We start from the raw sequence: 21,222 nt of genomic DNA, 5'->3' as shown, positions 1-21,222 counted from the left end.
GATGTGAACCCCACTTTGAGCAGAAGACTTCAGGCTCCCTGGAGGAAGCCGGGTCTAAATTGAGACATGAAATGTTGACCAGAATTCAGATTCTTTCTTGTTTTTCCTTCCTCCTCAACTACTACACTCACCTTCCTTTTTATAAGGTAGTGCCTACAACTAGTAGTGCTGGGAAACAGAAACTCCTTTTCACTTCCTTCCAAGAAGTGCTTAGAAACCAAAAGGATGGCGAAGCTTGAACAGGAAGATTCCTGAAGGCCTAATGTTTGACTACCTGGAGCAGGAATGCAAAATGAAATCTCAAAATTAGCTAATGGCACAGGTCGACTGGATAGTGACACGTGCAGTGCAGTCCGTGACAGGATAAACTCTAAAGGCCACACGAGTGAAGGGGACGAAGTGGAATTTCAAAGTGGGCAAGTATGGGGTGCAACTACGTAGGCTAATGAGCGAGTCGGTAAGACTCGGTAATAATCGAGGGATTATTGCTCATAGACTCCCCGTTTGTTGTTGTTGCACCTCAAGCAATTCAAAGTCACCACCTAAATGGGACAATCCAATAAAGGTGCTGGGAGTGAAGACATAAAATGGTATCTTATACTTGCTTAAGCATATCAAATCCACGTCTGAAATACCGAAGGGTTGACTGATAACCCGCAAAGAAACAGATCGAATGTTGTCCAGAGAAGGGAAACCAAACTGATCAAAGAGGAGGCTTTGGAATGAAACTGGAATGAGAGCTTCAGAACTCCTTTCTAGAAAGAAATGGCTGAGAGGTCAGTTGACCAAGAGTTTTGTGAACACTGAGTACAACCTAAATAGATGAAAAGCAGAGCTTTTTCATAGGAACATCTGTGCCATTATTCCGTACGCCTTGGGTTTTTTTTTTTTTTTTTTGATGCTGTCGGAATTTTGCCAAGCCCACCTGCATTTGCAGATGTCAGAATGCCTCATGCCCTACTTATTTTCTCTCTAATTTCTCCTCTTCAAGACTCACCTAAAGAATAACCTGATTTTGTCTAAACCCTCCAATTCAGAGTTAGATGCGAACAAAGATCTTAAATGAGAGAGTTTATTGTCAATAGATTCAAAGCAAAGCTAGGGATAATTAACTGTAAGCTTTGTTTTATAATTAATATTGTGTTAAATTTAAATTCTAAGAAAATTATTTACTTTTTCATTGGAACTTTAGGTGGCAGTGATTATCTTATTTCTTAATCACTCAAAACTTTGCATTTGAATTTCTCCCTTAGTCACATGATATCAACAAAGTTCCACGAAAAGGCTATGTGACCCACAGCAAGGTACTCAGATTCTTAAAGGAACACGTGAATAAGAGCACATTTATTAAGATTTCACAAGTATCAGGTAATATGTTAGGCAGTTTCCTAATACAGATTCTGTGAGATATTTTTATTCTCAAATATTATTTCTCAGCAGGAAACAAATGCCATAGTAACAAGGGTTCCACAGGAAAAAAAAATCCTGAGAGGTCTATCTGTAGAGTGTGGGCGGGGCTAAGGGGAGCCATGAGGATGGAGGCACCCAGGCTTGAATGGTGGTGTCACCACCTGGTGGGGACTGGAGCCTGGCAGTAGGGCTGCGTGAAAGGACATGGTCACCATTGTTGGGAGGCAAAGAACAGACAGTCCCCGACTTATGATGGTTTGGTTTAAGATTGATTGACTCCACGATGGTGCGAAACCGATGCCCGTTCATTAGAAACCAGACCTCAGATTCTGCATGTCGATCACTTCCCGGGCTAGTGGTCTGCAGTACGACACTCTCTCATGAGGCTGAGCAGCGGCAGGGAGCCACAGCTCCCAGTCGGCCAGGCGATCACCGGGGTAAATGGCTGGCACTCTACAGTGTACCATGTGGCCAGCGTGTTTTGGACATTGTGTTTTCTCTTTTCACATCCCATCATGTCTACAAAACAGCCAGCTGTGTCTCCTGCTTCTGGTGATTAGAAGAGGAGGGCAGTTGCCCCTGAGATGAAACTGCTGATAACTGATCGCAGGCTAATGGAAGTGTTCTGAGCACATTTAAGGTGGGCTAGGGTACACGCTGATGCTCAGCAGGTGAGGTGTTTATGGGGACGTAATCCCATCCTAAGTTGAGGATCGTCTCTACTCAGAAGCGATGAGTGGGGTCAAAGAGGGAGAATTCATACTTAAATTCACCTCCTACCCTCCGACTTCCTGTCTGTGTGTGCCAGTGGCCAAAACCAATTGGAATCCAGGGGCTAAGAAAACCTGAAGTAACTGAGGATGTAGAGTTGAACCTTTTGGGACAAAGGGAGAGGCACTTAGGGGCTGAGAATGGCTAAGTGGGAACAAATGAAGAATATTTAACACAGTATTCTTTCTCAGATTTTCAATTAAGGACTTTTGAAAACCATATTTTTTTAAACTATCACCTTAGTCATTGTGTGATTGTGGAAGAAGACAAAGCCGAGAGGCATATCATTCCTAAGGAATGCCTAAAAATCTGATTGAGAATGCTTTGGTTATTAAACTAGCTTTGAGCTTCCTCGCAGCCAGGGAAAGCAGGAAACCAAATGGTTAACATAGCTTCCAATGACTGGAAACACAATTTATTCTTGAGGCAGGAATTATTAGTGAAAACTTAACACAGGTTTCTCAATATAGGAACAATGAGCAACTTAATATAGCAGTTTTGTTAAAGTATGTGAACATATGCTTTTTAATGTTTCTTATATTAGCCTTTGGTTTGAAATGAAGTTACAGTGTTAAACTGTAGGTTTCAGTTTCTATGTGTCCATAAACTTTTTCGTGTACTGATTTGTCCCAGAAGTTTTTCATTTGCTAACCCAACTCTTTCTCCCTTGGAAAATTAGAAAAGCACCCATAAGTACAATAGATAAAAGCAATTAATACTGTGTTTACTTTCAGAACTCAAGTTATTATTTTGATATTCAAATATAAACTAGAAACTAATGCATAAGTAAATACTATAGAGTAATTTATTATGAGAGTTTATCTTTCCTTTCATGTATTTTTTGGGGCTTGACTTTCAGATCAAATTAATGGGCTGTGAGTAAACTAAAATACAGGTGTCCATTCTTATAAAAATTGATCTAATGCCATAGATCAAGATACAAAGAACCAATAGATGGTACTTTCTCACATGCTAAAGGAATTCCTTAAATACTGCTGTCTCAAACATCCAGAACATATTCTTGAAGATTATTAACTACTTCTCTCTTAAATGACGAGAAAAATAATGAAGGCATTATAGCCCTGAATTTTCACAAAGTCAATACAAAGATATGACATTTACCAAAATAATCCAAATTGAGCTTTTCAAGGTGTTTCCTAGTTTGGGAATTAAGAGCCAAAGCATTAGATACAGATCTTTCTAATAATTGGTAAATTATGTGTTTAAGAAGGCTCAGAGAAGGGTGAGATAAATGGGGTATTAGCGTTGGAATGACTTTCAAGAGAGAATGTGAGCAGGACTTGGGTGAAAGGATAAAGTTTAAGTAACGAAAGAGGAGAGAAGAAAAGAGAAAGAACAGTTCCTTTTGGGGAAAATCTCTGATGGATTCAGTGGCCAAGAGCTTGCTCCTAACGTGTGGTTATGCCAGGTATGGGCCTGGCCCAGGTCTCAGAAATGCCGAAGCTTGGCTTTCTCTGCTGGCCTATCTACCAAATAAGAAACTGCATGTTAAACAGATCTTCTGGTGATTTGTAAGCTCTTTAAAGGTCCAGAGAGGCAGCTGTGGAGGGGCCTGTGTTGAAGAGGGGTGGGATATAAATGAGGTGGGGCAGCTATGGCCAGACTCAGAGGGCCTTGGCAGTGAGATACGATGGGGTGAATTAGCAGCCATTGTGCAGAAATGTACGGATTGTGTCAAATGAATGGCTCTGCCGCCCCAAAAGTACAGCCCGGCCTACGTCACGCGTTCAGTCTGTGTCACATCGAAATAATGGGTTCCATTGAAACCGTCTTGTGCGTTTATCCACACATGAAATTTCCATTGCAAAAATTATTTTAAGTTTAATAAAATGAAGAGGCAGTTCCATACGTTATTAGGTTGCTACGTTTTTAAGGCTTTCAGGCCTTGTTTTAAAGTGGATTTTAAGTAAAGTACTGCCACATGTGCCTCACGTCTTTAACTTCCGGGAGACCCTAATAAGTGCATTGCCCCAAGGTAGTGCCACCCTCCAGTACCTGCAAGGCCGGGATGCCCAGGAGCACAGGTGTTCCCTTTGAAATCTGAGCTCGTGCATTTTCCCTGTAACTACAAAGTCTTTTCAAAACAGGTGAAGCAGAGTAGTTAAATACCTGAGGTAATTTCCGAGTTGTCAGGAATGTATTACTGCTGTTTTCCATGGTGTTTTTTATACCAGATGACTGTGTCTCAAAAACATCTTGCACTCTTTCAGCACAGACTGACTGACTTATTTCATTGATGTCAGTTTCTTTATAGTTCTACCAAAGGGGGAAAGAAGGGGGCTTTAAAGAATTTATAATGAAGCATTATATTTGGAATTTAGGTCTGAAATCTCGTGAACTCTCAAATGTCTTACTTCCATAGAGTGAATTCATTCTTGAAGGTCAAGTTATTGCTATTTAAAGGATCCCACTGACAGTTTATTTCATCAGATTTGGGGATTGCACTTTCTGATTTAAATAGGCAAACACAACAGTGATTTGGGAGGGATTTCGTTTTGACATATGATGGATAACTTGCAAATCTGGTTTTCCAGAAGTGGTGGCCCAGCAAGAATTATCTTTTAACGGTGGTATTTAGACAGAAATAACTCTTGTATGTCTGATTTTCTTTAACCACTTCTACATTCATGAGCTGGATGAAAAATCCTGCTCTTCCTTTCAACTCTGGGAAAAAAATCATATTTCAAAGATTTTAGCATTGGGTTTTTAGGACTAAGCTGAAGAAAGGCTTGCATTTAATCTTTTATTGAGAATATCTTCTTGACTTATTCAATTAAGTTGCAGTTATATTTATCAGTTTGGGATAACATTAAACCTTTCTTGAATAGAGATGATTCAGAAACAACTGCATTCTGTTCTAGACCTATAATTGGAAGAACTGAAATGTTCTTGGTGTTGCAGTCTTGTAAACCACAAAATTGCTTTTGCTTCTTGGTTAAGAAATGCCCTTAATTATAACCATATCACCAGAAAGATTATTTTACAGTTTGTATGTTCTCATAAGCAATACAGGGCATTCTATAGGAGACTATACGTACAAAATAATAGAATGTTAAAGTTAAAAGAAACTGAAGAGACTTATTAGAGCTTCCTAATGTTACATATAAGGAAACAGAAACAAATTCTTGACAAAAACAAAGAGATGCATTTGAAAATACACAATTTGAGTAGTAAGAAAAACTCTTCCAGGGTGTATCGTGTGTTTTAAGTACTCATAATTTGAGTAATTTGAACAAGTGCAAGCTCACTTTTCTCTCTGTCTATATAAGAAAATGAGAGGAAAATTTATCACTGATGACCTCACTTTTCAATACCATTGAAAGCTAGAGTGCTATTGTTACTTCTGACAGCTCAGAACTGAAGTAGGCTTGGAGATACGAGGGGGTTATCCCAAGATAAGTATGAAGATATGTACATCGCAAAAGAAGGATGCTTGTGGGATCCATTTCTCAAAATTTATTTCAAATGCTCAGTTTTGAAAAATAATTTCATTATGCTCTTTAATGTTTTCAGTGGTAGGAAGACCAGAGCTTCCAGCCTAGATCAGGACTTCTAGCATAATTGCCTTTTCTACACCACTGTGATTTCATATTAATTATGTTGCCAGAGAGCAGTGCATATTTTAAAAGTCCATACTAAATTGCAAATTGTATCATGGAATGGTGTTTGTTGTCATTAATGGGCTACCTAATAGTATGAGAGTCAAAGACCAATTACTTTTTGCATTTATCTTGGAAATCCATTAAAGCATATCAATTTTGCATAAAGGTCCAATGAATTAAAACGTTTCTATATTATTTAGATATTCTTTCATATTGTTCGATAATTACATTAATTCCTATTTTCCATTTTAAAAATATGTTTCTTAACTACTTAAAGACATTTTACTTAGCATGTCTTTGAAAAGACCTATTGTAGCTTCATCCACTTTGGTGAGTTTCTTAGAATGGTATTATAGAAAATCTTACAATCCTATATCTCCCTGCTTAGAATGGCATTTAACAATTAGAAAATTATGTGACAGTTTCTAGTCAATACATTATTTCTGTGTGCATTTAAAGGTGTCAGACCTTGCCGGTTAATTCCCTATTCAAATTTCTTTATTCATTTATATATTTTCTTCATTGATGAATCTAACTCTGTAAAATAAGCTGCTTAACAATGTCAGTGTCACCTAAGATAGTCTCAATGGTAGACTAACTACTATTGTGATATCTTCCTATTAAGTGCTTACCAGTAACTTTGTGGACTAACAGATGCCATCATCTCCTCCCCTACGGTAGATCTTTGGGATAATTTATATATGAAGAGTCTTAATTACACAAATTTGCATCAAACACATAATCTCACAAAACTTTACTCCATATACTTTAATACAATCTAAAATGATAATGGTTAATTAAAGTGTTCTTTAAGATTAGATAGTCTGTGTAAAATTTATGTTTGATTTTTATTTGAAAAATAGCCCACTTTCCCTTTAGTTTTTTTTTTACTAACATTTTTGAAGCATAAATTATAAGAAAATGCTCATCTACATACAAATTCTTGGTGACTAATACTGACTTTCAACTCTTGTTTAATGTACTATAATAATTTTGAAGCTGTAAAGATTTAAGCAATTCCCAGGAAATGAATTTTCAAATTATATGAATCTGGAAAGAGCTGTAAATTTTCTATGGCCAAGAAGATATATTTGAAAACACTTAATCATTTTTAAGAGAGAAAACTATTCCCAGTGTCAAAGAAAAAGAAAAAATTAAATAAGATTAATGATTTTTTGCTTAATATACAGTACTGGTTTTGCCGAAGGTACTGGTAAGCTAGCCATATTAACTCTATTTCAAACTACATTCTTCAGTGATGTCCAACCTTCATTGATTGTCTCTTATTAAAGCAAGATAGCAGGTAGTCTGATAGGACTGAATTGTATATGCTCATGCATACTTCCCAAAGGATAGCAGTCAATGGAATTTTCTGTACACGTCTAGATAGTTACATAATTTCCAATTTCTACAAGTACGATACTTTAGTACTAAAATTCCTGTATATTTCTAGGTTTACTTTTGGAAGTCCTTTGTTAATATTTAAGATTTCACACAGAGGAGTGTGCATGTGCGCACAAACACACACACACAAACACACACACACAGGAAATGATAGAGCCTCCATGTTGAACTGGCTTAAAAATGTCATTGGAGACAAAGAATGTCAATCATATTGTTTTTCTCTTAGTAATAAAACTTTGTTGAACGTTTTACTGCGCTCTAAGAAGGAACAGCTTATGGGGATGTAGTTGGAAAATGGAGTGATTTTCATTTCTACACACCTCAAGTACCCGTCTTGTAAAGAAATGGTAATTTTAAGTGTGGTTTGGCTTTAAATTAGTGCTGGGTAAATAGTTCAGAGAGGAAAAAAAAAAGAAGCCCTTCAGGCCATCTTGATTTAATTTACAAACCTGAATTTAAATAGAAATGTATAGAGACTAACCTGCATTTAAATGGGACTGGTAGGCATTACTGGTAGTCTTAAAACCTGAAATGGAATGTTGTAGCATAAAAATATACATTCTATCCTGTTATCATGTTACAGTAATACTTCTACCAAGACTGCTATATTCTCAGTAAATTTCTTTTTTAAAGAATCTTCTTGATTTGTATTACTGAACTTGACCTGAACACCTATGCTTGATTAGATTCTTTAAGTAGATAATTACCTTTAAAATTGTCACTAATTAGTATTTATTAAATATTGATAGTAAATTTTAGTTGTAGTCCCCTCTACCTTAGTTCTTATATTAAAATAATGTATGCCCCTGTTTTAGCCTTATTATAGTTCACTTTCCCTCTTATTTTTAATGGATTAGATAGAAAACTTGTATGCCATAAAAAAAGCTTATCCATAGTATATACTTAATCATTGAATTTTAGTCCTCGAAGGGGCCTGCATTATCTTCTATTTCAACTGATACATTTTACAAATAAGAAAACTTAGCCTAGAGTATTTGAATGATATGTTTTAGGTTTTATTTCAATTTCTATACTTCAGATATATAAACAAGTTTTCAAAATATACTTGTGAATTTGGAACTAGTTGTATATCCTCTCCAAAAAGGATCCGTCTTCGATTTCATAGGAAAAACTGACATCTAAGACTGTAGTATTATGCATAGATAGAAAAGAGTAAAATGACTTTGAATAGGGTGCTAAGGTCTCTTTCCAGGGCTCACATGGGTGGTTCTCACTGGGTCTCTCACATGTTTGCAGTCACCTGGACTTGCATACTGACAGGTCTCCTGCCTGGGCTAGGAAAACTCAAAGGGGCACTCCTTCCGCATCTCTCTGTCTCTGTGTGGTCTCTCCCCCTGACCTTTCCAGTTACCTCTGCAGGGCAGCTGGACTCTTAATTTGTTGGCTCAGGTCTGTCAAGATGTGTGTTTTAAAAGAGCAAGAACCACAGAGGCTGCATTCCTAAGGGAGCCTGAGAAGTCTCTCAGTGCCATTCTATTCCTTAGCAGTTACTGTCCAGGTCAAATGGAAAGGAAGGGAAGGGAATTCAACTCCAACTTTTGTGCTTGAAAACCATCACAGAGGTTTTAAGACATTTTTTAAAGCCATCTAGGGACTGTTTGTTTTTCTTCTGGTTCCTGGCTACTCTTTGAGTATGAGGTTGCTAGATTAGAAACCTACGGATTAAGTATAGTTTGGCTGTGCATATGAATAAAGTACTAAGGTAGGCGAGAACTGAATTTCTAAGACTGAAGACAAGAATTGTTTGTCTCTTAAGGACAAACTGCTTTCCAGGGAACTCTACCTGGAAACCTGCTTGCTTTTGAGAGATGAACTCTCCAACCTTCTGGATACAAAAGGAGATCATCTTGCTCATTTTCTGGGATTTTAGCCAAATTCTTTGTTTCTACCTAAGTTGTTTGGGTAAATAATGACAGCACCTTGAATTATATCTTTGTAGAATTATATAAAATATTAAATTATATAATTAGGTTTAACTTGAGTACTGGATTTAAGAAATCATATGCCCATGTTTGGCAAATAAAGTGCTTGCCTGATAAATATTTATGGCATACATTTCTGATGTCTCTATCACAAAACCAGTCATCGTGAATATTTCATATTGATTCAAAGTTAAATTAAAGTTTTTATGAAAATCAGCTACTTTTGCTGCTCTTAATTTTTTAGTTACACGTAAGTATATATTTTTGTATTTTTGGTAGATAATAAAGATGCCCAATTATACCCTTATTATAATTATACCCAATTAGAATAAGAATATGCTTATTCTAATTGGGTATAAATTTTACTTCTTGGCTTTGAAAACATGAATTTATATATTTCAGATTCACAATCGAATAAAGACTGTTCATTTATAAAAACTTAAATGAATACATGAAGAAACTTCTCCCCACACATCCCCCCGCCATTTTTTTCCCCTCCCCAGTGTCTTTTCCTTTTGGTCTACAGTGATGGTTAGGTGTCTTCCATCCTTTAAAAATGAAAGCACGCAAACATATTCTCCCCAGACCCTAGCATCTTATCTTTTTAAGCTTCTTCATCCCCATCTCTTTTCTTCCTCTCTAAAGTATTATTAACAAAAAACCCACTCTTGCTTTGTCCACTTTCTCTTTCCACTCACTTATTAACCCTCTGTGGTCTGACTTCTCTACCTAGTACTGACCTGAAATTGCTCTTAATCATGAAGTAGTACTGAGCCGACCTCAGTTCTTGATTTCTGACAGTTGACCTTGTTGCCCACTCTCTCTTCCTGAAATCTCTCGTCCCAGTCCCTTTGCTTTAATTTAATCCTCTTTCAATTTCCCCTTCATCTTTCTGATCCCATTTTTTCTAGTCTATTTCACTAACGCGTTGTTTTTTTTCTCCCCTTCAATTTTGATAACTCCAGAATTTTCCTTTCGTTTTCTTCTCCTTCTGTATTATCTTCCTGAGGAAATTCATGTCTGGGTGAATAACTTTACGATTCCCATGTTCAGAGCTTGTTTCTTTTCTCAGAACCCCAGTCATATATTTTCACTCTGTTTGACATATATAGAGTATGCATTAGGGTACCTCACACCTCACCCTCAAAATATGCACAGGAATACACAGGCACACATTTCCATGACAACAACCTACTTCTCTCTCTGTATTTTCTTTCTCCCAATTTGGTAACCTCATCAGTCTTCACTTATTTTCCCCCTCACCACCTCCTTCTAGTCATGCATCAACTTCTAGGAATGTGAATTCCCAAGCATCAGTTCAGTCTGTCTGCCCTTTTTGGCTCATTGTGATCGCCTTAGGTCATGTCCTCCTGTTCTCGTTCCAGGACTGGTACCTATCCGCTTACCGTGCCCAGAGAGGCCTGTAAGTGACACTGCCAAGACTGACCCCAGGTCTACCTAACTCTGTTTTTACCACACTCACGACACTGGTTTTCAGATGAGCAATTTGAATATTAAACCCGAGATATGCAAAATAATTTCAGCAATAATTTTCTAATTTTAAATATTTCTTTATAAATTATTTTAAAAGTATGACTTAATTGCCCTAAATGAATTTTGTATACAGAATACACACACACACACACACACACACACACACACACATATTTATAGAATTTTCATTCATCAATCATTCATGTATTCAACGTACATTTAGTAATCACCTTGTCCATATGATGGATACAGAAAATAGGCCTAAAATAACCAGCATGACTTAAATAACTGCCCCTGAACAACTTATAGTCTCATGAAAGATTTAAACATACAGACAAATACCAACACAGCAGTCTAATAGCTGCTAAACAAAGGAGTAGAACAAAGCTTTGGGGGCCCCAAGGAGGAAAGAGAGAATTGCAAGGTGACAAGAAAGTTACATAAAGCTGTATTGTGAAGAAAGAATAGGGGTCTGTCTGACAAATACTTGGGAGAAGGATGTTTTAGGCAGAGGAAACAATGCCAGCGAGGGGAAGGGACAGCAGGTTTCATGACAGTGGACAGTGGGACCAAGATCTCAGACTTCATGTCTGCGGGGATTTGCTGGATCTGTTTAGACAGAGGAATCAATGAGGTGTATTTGTGCTCAGTTAGAGAATTCTAAACCTTTGTAGGGCAGGTTGGAAGGATAAAAACTAAGGTAAGGAGACTAGTTAGGCTAGTGCACAAATGTAGGTGAGAACCCAGACTAAGATACTGGCTTTATAAATCCGAGTAGGTAAGAAAGGAGAAAGCGTAACAACTGAACAGCACTATATTCTGAAGAAATATCCGAACTATCCATATGCATTAAATGTTTGCATCTCTATTTTGTTTTTGTTTTAAACTTTAGACATGGGATGTAGAGCTGGAAAGATCTGCAGAGTCTTGGGCTGAAACTTGTTTGTGGGAACACGGACCTGGAAGCTTGCTTCCCTCAATTGGACAGAATTTGGGAGCACACTGGGGAAGGTAGCTTACGCTGTAATTTTGCTTCTGAAAACACGTGTTTGACACGAATTACAAATTAACTCATGTTGCCCATTTCCCAAGGCTAAGTGCCTAAAAGGAAAACAAGGAATCCCACCAACACGGATAATAAAAAAATAAAAAAAATAAATATCATACAGGAATGATCAGCGGCATTCGAGATTTATTTTTGGTTTCAATCTCTGATATACTACCAATGTAACGGGCACAAGTATTTGGAATTACTAACTTCCACAAAAACTATCTCTTTACCAAACTTGATCAATCTGTTTGCAATATTTGGTTTTACATGTTCTTCAACGTTACTTGCTCTTTATGGTTATTTCATTTCAAATAGGTATAGGCCCCCAACATTTCACGTACAAGCATGGTATGATGAAGTGAGAGACTTTAGCTACCCGTATGAACATGAGTGCAACCCATACTGTCCATTCAGGTGTTCTGGTCCCGTCTGCACTCATTACACACAGGTATGTTTGCGGAATGTTACATTTCATTGCTCTAAGTTGAGTTGGTGTAACTGTGGGAGGACTTAGGCTACTCAACTTGTGACTTTCTTATGTTTTTTGGTATGGCTATTAAAAAATTAGATAATTATTGATTTATGTAGAATAAGCTTAGAAATTTCTGTAAACAATAAAAGTAATAATCAGAAAAAAAATGTCCAAACACCTACTGAAACAGACATTATGGCAATGATTTTACATATGAAACACTTATAGTACAGCCCCAATAATGCAAATGGGGAGAATGTTACCATCTTTAAATCAGATGTCATTATTCTTTTATTTTCCAAAGATTAAAAACATAGTTTTATTTACCAGTGACATTCGGTATTTCCGTGTGTGCAGCATTTATCTTTTTTTTAATAGTGTACATATTTGGTATTGGATATGTTCCCAACACCAAAATCACACAACTAAAGGCAGCTTCGACTAGATAAAGAGCTCAGCATAGGTCTGAGTTCCTGGAAGTTCTATGGCTGATTATTAGTGAACATAAAGCAGACCAATTGTTCTTTATGCCTTTGCCTGTGATGAGATGAAGATCAGTATTGAACTCCTTAATAACCACTGGTACAATGAAAAGTATCATGTTGTATAATGATACGTTTGAACACCTAAGTGTTTTCTCCAGTTCTTTTTGTTTAAGATGAGAAATTCTGTCCCTTTGTTAGCTAAGTTTCTTTACAGAAACACTAACACAGAATTTAGGTTTGTGAGGATAACTTTTGAATTATTTAGTAAATTTGTACTTTGAAGATGCTTACATTTTGTAGCCAGACAGAATTACCGAGCTGTAGGTCTCTTCTTTTAATTGAATTAAACACTTCCCAAAGTCTCAGGAAAAATATCCTTTTTGACATTGCCTCATTTCACTTTGAATGGTAAATGTTTCTCAAATTCAGTTTTACACATTTTCGCTCAGATATGTTGTGTCTTATTTCATCTCAACTTGCTTTTTTTTTGAGCCTGTCTTTTCTCTAATGTAGGTTGTGTGGGCCACAAGTAGCAGAATAGGCTGTGCCATTAATTTATGCCATAACATGAACATCTGGGGGCAGATATGGCCCAAAGCTGTCTACTTGGTGTGCAATTATTCCCCAAAGTAAGTAAACAAAACAATACTCTCATATGTAAATTTTTCTTAACAAATTTTTCTTAATAACTTTATATTCTTGAATTTATTAATTTTCAGTGTATATTCTTGAGTATATTGTTTGAACTCAGTTTACTTAATATGACAATAATTATGGTTGCCTGACGCATAAAATCAGTGATTAAAAATAATAGGAAGTTGAAAATATGATCTTTGTGAAGACAGGAATCATGTTTTTATGCCTTGAGTTTTCCTGCACTATCATATTGCATAAATATTTAATAAATTTGGTTTACTAGAGATGAACAGCTATAGATTAACTGAGAAATGCATTTTCACCTGTGTACAGACCATTCAAATGATTATATTGAACATATTATATAACCATATTTATGGAAATGTGTGTCTATGTATTTCTATGCATTTAGGGTCATAACTGAGTCTAAAATCTGTTTTTATCAAAACAAATGGAATATAGATGAATATCGCATAGCAGAGTTTGGTGTTCTGCGAAAGTTTGATTTTGTAATTTTTAACATTATGCCTAGCAAATTATTTAGTATATTTTCAAAAGAATGAGGCAGAGATTTATATTTAAATCTAGTAGCCAAAAGGACTCTGTGATAAAAAATGTAGACATCTTAAATCTACACCTCAAAATCATTACTTAGAAGACTCTTATGTAGTATTTTGCAATGTATTAGAAATTATGCTATTACACTACCTCTTAAAAGAGTGCTTATCTCTTTAAGGGGAAACTGGTGGGGCCATGCCCCCTACAAACACGGAAGGCCCTGTTCTGCTTGTCCTCCGAGTTTTGGAGGAGGCTGTAGAGAAAATCTGTGCTACAAAGGTATGTGCTACTGTGTCATAATATTCAGTATGAGTGATATTTTAATCCAGCGTATGCATTAATTTCTGTTTTACAAGAACGAAATATTTATTTATTACCCAGAAAATTTCTAGAACTCTATTTCAAACAGTTTGAAGCCATTTAGAATATTAAAAAAACATTTATCATATTAATGCCTTTTATACCAATATATATTTAAAGGAAGGTTTCATGATTATTCCAGATGACTTCTAATTGTATTTGAAATTTATCCCAAAGTGACAAGTATATTTACATTCTTAAAAGCCATCTTGATGTAGTGTTGACTGAGTTATTTTCATAACTCATCATTTTTAAAAGAGTTGGCAGTTTAATGCAATTTATTTTTAGAACTTTAAACATTTTTGCCAAAATACCCATCTATGAGTCTTACTTGAACCATGCTCAATGAATTGCACTGATTCTCTGCTTCTTACTGTATACTGTACAATTTCTCATGCCAAAGTAACAAAAAAAGTATAATAGTATTATAAAACTATTGTAAAAGTAGTGCTCTCAAATGCATTTGATGTCCTAAAAAGTAAGTATAAATAGGGTGTCCTATTTATAGCACATGAAGATAAAATGCATATGACAAAGCTTTGTGAAAGTTGTCATGGTTTTGTTGGGCATCCAGGTGAACATTTTTGACTTCCTTGTACTTTTTTCTTAATGATGACTAAATGAAGATTAATGTAGACTTAGTGTATTATAAAATATATGAATGAATACAGGAGATGCGTCTTTTTTTCCACCTTAATGACTCAATGCTCATTAGCTATAATGAGCAGACAAGAAGTGCCATATATTTCACTCTGTTATATGAGCCATTTAATTCCTGGAAGCATTTTTTTCATTGTGTGTGAGTCTGTTTTCAATTCTCTTTACTCCCAAACCTCCTACCTACTTGCCCCTTCACCAATGGCCACTATATTTTACTAAAACTGACTTTCCTTTGACTTCATACTTCTTTTTCTGGGTTCTAAGTTCTTAGACACAATAAAAGTAACACAACTCTCCAAAATGTGCCAGTGTCAAGCCTTTGATATAACCCAACCTGGAAAAAACTGTTAAATTCAAAGTTTGAAATTATTCTCCATTGTCAAGCTTCAATTTCTGCTTGAATTGAATTTCCTTCTGAAGGAGAAAAACCTTTCCAGGGAAACTGATATTGTAATAAATAACAAGGGTATATCAAGTCTTTTTTAAGCTGAATTTTTTTCTATGGGAGAATTTTAAATGTGATTCTCCTGAAAATATTCCAAATATGATTTCATTTGGGAAAACAAATTCAAATTTACTAAGCCCTGACTTTATTAGATCACTGTGTAGACTTCATAGTGTCATTATGAAAATCAATCACTGATATCATGTTAAAATATAAACAACGTTTAGAAATGACTCCATTTAATATTAGTCAAATGGTAGCATCAATTAAATCAAGGGCTCAAAAGTCTATATGAATGTTTCATGTACGCCAATGGAGTATGTAAGATCACCACCTTAAGCCAAAACCGGTGCCAAAAAACAGTACTGATTTTTCTAGTTTTAAATGTTAAACAGACATGGAAAGTTATGTCATTAGTTGATAATTTGTGCACATTTAGAATGGGATTCATATTTCTTAACTCCATTCTAACAGAAGGATCAGACAGGTACTACACTCCTCGAGAAGAAGAAACCAATGAAATCGAACGGCAGCAGTCACAAGCACACGATACCCACATTCGGACAAGAGCTGATGACAGTAACGTAAACGAAGTTGTCAGCACACAGCAAATGTGTAAGACTTCTGCATTATTTACAAAAATGTTAAAGTTCACGTAGGTGATATATCCATCTATATTTAATTAACTTTAATATTTTTAGAACGGTAAAAGCTTGGCATTACACTAAATGTGAAGAATTATAGCACCTTTTACATTATTATTATTATTATTATTATTATTATTATTATTATTTTTCTTTTTAGCCCAAATTGTTTCCTGTGAAGTAAGATTAAGGGATCAGTGCAAAGGAACGACCTGCAATCGGTAATGTTTTTTATTATTCTTAACATTAACTTATAAAATATAAGAAATATTTTCAGTTTATACTGTCATGCAGAGAAACTAAATTTTGTTTCCAATTGCTTTCATTTAGATATGAATGCCCTGCTGGCTGTTTGGATAGTAAAGCTAAAGTTATTGGCAGTGTACATTATGAAATGGTAAGTATTATAAATATAATTGTTTGGGGCAGAGTCCTTTCATATAATATTTGATTTTTTAATGTGAAAAATAATTTATGTAAGTATAAATGCTTCATTTGTTTAAAGTCATATGATAGTATCTAGTTGTGTTTTATGCAGAGCTCTAATATTTTAACATATTTTTCTCTCCTTTTCACCAAGCAATCCAGCATCTGTAGAGCTGCAATTCATTATGGTGTAATAGACAATGATGGTGGTTGGGTAGATATCACTAGACAAGGAAGAAAACATTATTTCATCAAATCCAGTAGAAATGGTGTTCAAACAATTGGGTAAGTACCCGAATGATCTTTTGGACCAGATGATTTTAAATTGTAACAGTGAAGTAATAGATTATTTTAATGCAAAGCATGGAAGAATTTCATTTATCACGAGAGAACCTGGTAATTTTCAAGGTTCATTTCAGCTAGATTTCCATAGATTAAAAGAAGAAAAAGTATCTACATTAAAGTTGAACCCTTTTTCTTACAAAGAGCGTGCTGAAATTCCAAATGTTCTAGAGTTTCATCAAGAATGTACAAACTTACAGTTATTTCCAATATGAAGCAATAAGCTTTTCAGCTATAGCAGAAAATACTGCAGAGAAGGGTAACTGCTCTGTTTAGGGAGAATAGTTTATTTCCTACCACAGTAACGTTGTTAATAAGATAAATTAATAGGTAAAAGAGCATTTTGAAAAGTCTCTAAATATGTCATATACTATGTCACCTTTCTTTTACCGGTTTAAATGTAATTTAACCCAACATAAAAACATTGATTACCTTTTAAAATGTTAAACTCACATGTTAAAATCACTAAATATATTATTCTAAAACACTGTGTATTTTCATATATACTCTATAAAAAGTAGAAAAATGTGGGTTTTGGAAATATCTTTGTAGTATCTCCTGCTTCTATGTAAAAACAAAAGCATTATTTAACCTCATATGGAATGCCTTTTCTTAAGAAATGTGACATAGTTTCTTTCTTTTGTAAATACACAATTGCATGAAATTCCAGTCATGATGGAGTTCATAATAAGAATTTATTAAAAACCCTTGCAAATTGGTAGAAAGACCTCCTATATATACAATTTTGTTTGAAGACTTGGTGTGTTCAGCCACTAGCCATTACTCTCAAGTGAAAGTTTTACAGAAACATTTATTGACTGGTTCATTCAGCAAATATTTATTAACTACCTTGAGTAAATAATAAATATTAGTTATTAGTTTTAGGAAGCCAAACGCTGGGTGCTGGATCAAAAAACATGTATCCTACTATTTACTTTTATTTACTTTTTTCTCTTAACCTAGTTTTTGACTATGTTTATTATGGAAACTCTCTTGAAATTTGCAGGGTACGTCATACTAAAAGTACCATCACACATAAGGTTTACCTTTTGCAATAGAGGTTTTTCAGAAAATTTGGATATAGATAAACCAATTAAATTTTTGAAACATAATGATATACGTATTCTTATATTCATTTTTTTTTTATTTAGTGAGGAGCAATAATTCATTTATTATAGACATTTTACTAATTACTAGGGGGAATGAATAATGCACACTCCTTTAAGGTACTTACTATTTAGTAGTCTTATTACAACACTATCTTGTATTTATTATTGTGAAAGATTAAGTAGTTTGTTTCTGTGGTGATAAGGAATTGATATATAGATAGTTTTAATTTTAATAGGGAACAAAGAGATATAGATATAAATGTATATTGTTTTATATGATCTATAAGTTTTTGAGATTGATAATGAAAATAAATCATCCTCTAGTAGTAAGAATGGTATTGATTTGGTACAGACTTGAAGGTAATAGGGATTTAGCATAAAACAGGTGATGTGTTCTTATATTACTGTTTATTTGGATATTTAAATAAGTGTCTAAGAAAAAAATATTCATAGACCTAAAAAAATGCCCTAAGTTATGTTGATAATGATGCATATTAGAAAATGATTGACATTTTCTTTCTTTTCATTTTTAGCAAATATCAGTCAGCTAATTCCTTCACAGTCTCTAAAGTAACAGGTTAGTACTTTTTTCATCTTGTTTTCTTACTACTATGTTGCACGTTATTGTTTCCAAATAATTTGCTTATTGTCTTGTGTTTTAATTCCTCAGTTCAGGCTGTCACTTGTGAAACAACTGTGGAACAGCTCTGTCCATTTCATAAGCCTGCTTCCCATTGCCCACGGTAATGTTTTCTAAATTCGCTCATTGTTTTTTACCAGTGAACCCAGAAGGTGCTTTTATCCTGTGATAACTGTTTTTGCCTGCAATTGTGGTGTCTCTAGGATTCAAAGAATGTGTGATCTTGAACTGCGAACCAAGTGATGAAAATAAGATCAAAGTCGAGCCCTCACAGCACGATGCTAAAGGCAGAGCAGGTGGTTTTACCACCATAGGGTGGGCACTGAATGCCCAGCTGTTCCCAAATACAAGGAGAAAATTTTACAGCCAGTGGGGACACCCTTCCTCCTACAGAAACCCTAACAGTGTCTTTTACAAAAATCACCATTTAATTCAAAGTTATAAAAACTCAGATTCATGTATTACTTATATGTAAATAGCTGTGGTTTCGATGTTATAGGAAGTATATATACTCTAGAGTGTACGGTGTTATACCTATTTTAGAAATAAGAAACTTAAGTAAGAAATGTAGCTATTTCTTAAAAGCTATCTTAAGGAAGATCTGCTTCACTTGGTAAAGGTAGTTGCCAATGAACTTTTTTCAGAACTTTAAGGAAAATGATCAATACTTTCATCAAACCATGATTTTTCTGTAGTCATTTTGTTGAGACTGATTTATTATGTAAAGCGAATTATGTTTTTTCCAGTTTTGTGCATGAGACAGGGAGAGAGAGAAAACAGAATGAACTCAGAAGAGCCAATCGAGTAAAAAAAAAAAGAAGAAGAAGAAGTGCCACTTGACAGTTTCTTAAATTCTGGGAGTGGATTATTTTTTAATATTATGTGATTGGTTGAACACTGATAATTGGACCCTATGTTTAAATAAAAAGCTTTTGAAACATGTCTAAAAATTAGCTAAGCCAATCAGATGTCAATAAGGTAGGCTGTAGGGTATCAGCAGAAAGAACATTCCACGCAGGGAGAAAGTAAGAGCAAAGGCCCTGAGGCATAACCATTAGACCACTGTGACTGCATCTGGATGAGAAAGTGGGAGAGTAGTACACGAGGTCAGAGAGGAAATGCAGGATGGGCTATGCAGGGCTTACTACGAGGGTCTTAATCATTTATTCTGAATGAGATGGAAAGCCACTGGAGTATTTGGAGCAGAGGAATGCTATGAGTGGACACGTGTGCTTCAATATAAGTGTGTGCAAAAAGTGCATTGGAGGGGGCAAAGTAGGAAGCAGGAGTCCAGCGTTACAGTGATGAGATGCTTCGCAGTGCTCTGCTTTGGGGTATATTTAATTTCTAGTTGGTAGAAAATGCTGATGGTTTGAAAGGTGTGAGGTAAGGAGAGGGATTGAGGATAGAATAAAGGTCTTTGGCCTGAGCACCTGGAATAATAGAGTTGCCATTTATTGTAGGAAGCCTACAGAAAGAACATATTTGGGGGCTGGGAGAGGAGATTAGGAATTTGGGTTCAACCATGTTAAGTTTGAGATGTTTATTAGATCTAAGTGGAGATATGGAATAAGCAGTAGGACATAGAAATTTATGACTAAGAGATATGGTCTCAACTATGGATGTAAATTTGAAAGTCAACAGTTTATAGATGATAATTAAAACCATGAAACTGGATGAGATACTGAAGATGTGAACATAACAGTAAAGAAATTCTGAGATGTATGAGTCAGGCAATGATTCAGAATTTCCAAGTTGTCTGTTTACTAAATTCTGCTGACACAATGGGTCCCAAGTTCCCAGATGCTTCGAAACACTTCCTGATGTTTCTTTCTGCTTTGAATCCCTACATTAGACAGGTCCCGGTTAATTTTTTTGAAAAAGAAAAACACATTTGTGCCAAAAGCTGGGAGTGGATAGTGAGTGAAGCAGAAGCAATTGTGTCTCTTGCCTGGCTTTTACAATTGACCTATTTCAGAAGAAAAAACAAATGAGTAGGGTTCAGAATGCCGATTTTGCTATTGTGTATGCATGTCTTTATTCTTACCTATAAGAAAGACTGAAATAACCAGCTACTTAATATTTGTAAATATGTATTTATTTTTCAGAGTATACTGCCCTCGGAACTGTAGGCAGGCAAATCCACATTATGCTCGAGTAATTGGAACTCGAGTTTATTCTGACGTAAGTATCCTAATTTATGCAGCTCTCAGCATTCGTGTGTGTGTGTGTGTGTGTGTGTGTGTGTGTATTGGTTCCATAGGTTCCATACATATATACACACATTCACATTTAAATGTGAATATATGTACGTTTACATACTGTATTCCCCCCTTATCTGTGGTGTCACTTTCCATATTTTTCACTTTCCATTACTGGCAGCCAACTGTGGTCCGAAAAATATTAAATGGAGAATTCCAGAAATAAACAATTCGTAAGTTTTAAATTGCACATTGAGTAGTGCGATGAAATCTCAAACCATCCTGCTCTGTCCCCCCTGGGATGTGAATCCTCCCTCTGTGCAGTGTCTCCGCGCTGTAGACACCCCCACCCAGCGGTCACTTAGTAGCCGTCTGGGTTATCACATCAACTGTCCCGGTATCAGAGTGCTGATGTCCAAGTTGCCCTTATTTTACTTCATAAGGGTCCCAAAGCACAAGCGCCGTGGTGCTGCCAATTTGCATATGTCAAAAAGAAGCCAGAAAGTACTTCCTTAAGTGAAAAGAGGAGTACAATGAGATAGTCTGAG

At 35.5% G+C, this 21,222-nt stretch overlaps 1 protein-coding gene across 2 annotated transcripts in view; it reads left to right on the top strand.

Moving 5' to 3' along the window:
* The window catches only part of CRISPLD1 (cysteine rich secretory protein LCCL domain containing 1), a 39,566-nt gene that overhangs the window by 11,029 nt on the left and 7,315 nt on the right, over positions 1–21,222 (top strand). The window contains exons 3-13 of one of the 2 annotated variants that reach the window (XM_033126441.1): positions 11,538–11,656; positions 12,012–12,144; positions 13,167–13,282; positions 14,026–14,126; positions 15,787–15,927; positions 16,117–16,177; positions 16,287–16,353; positions 16,537–16,667; positions 18,367–18,410; positions 18,504–18,576; positions 20,582–20,657. In XM_033126441.1, coding sequence (XP_032982332.1) covers positions 11,538–11,656; positions 12,012–12,144; positions 13,167–13,282; positions 14,026–14,126; positions 15,787–15,927; positions 16,117–16,177; positions 16,287–16,353; positions 16,537–16,667; positions 18,367–18,410; positions 18,504–18,576; positions 20,582–20,657 — 1,062 coding nt within the window. Of the gene's footprint in view, positions 1–11,537; positions 11,657–12,011; positions 12,145–13,166; positions 13,283–14,025; positions 14,127–15,786; positions 15,928–16,116; positions 16,178–16,286; positions 16,354–16,536; positions 16,668–18,366; positions 18,411–18,503; positions 18,577–20,581; positions 20,658–21,222 lie in introns of those variants that run through there. The other variant, XM_033126442.1, reaches the window with a different exon arrangement.

The sequence above is a fragment of the Rhinolophus ferrumequinum genome, chromosome 14 (assembly GCF_004115265.2).
Source record: "Rhinolophus ferrumequinum isolate MPI-CBG mRhiFer1 chromosome 14, mRhiFer1_v1.p, whole genome shotgun sequence".
Lineage (NCBI taxonomy): Eukaryota > Metazoa > Chordata > Mammalia > Chiroptera > Rhinolophidae > Rhinolophus > Rhinolophus ferrumequinum.
This window is presented reverse-complemented; position numbering and strand designations above follow the sequence as displayed.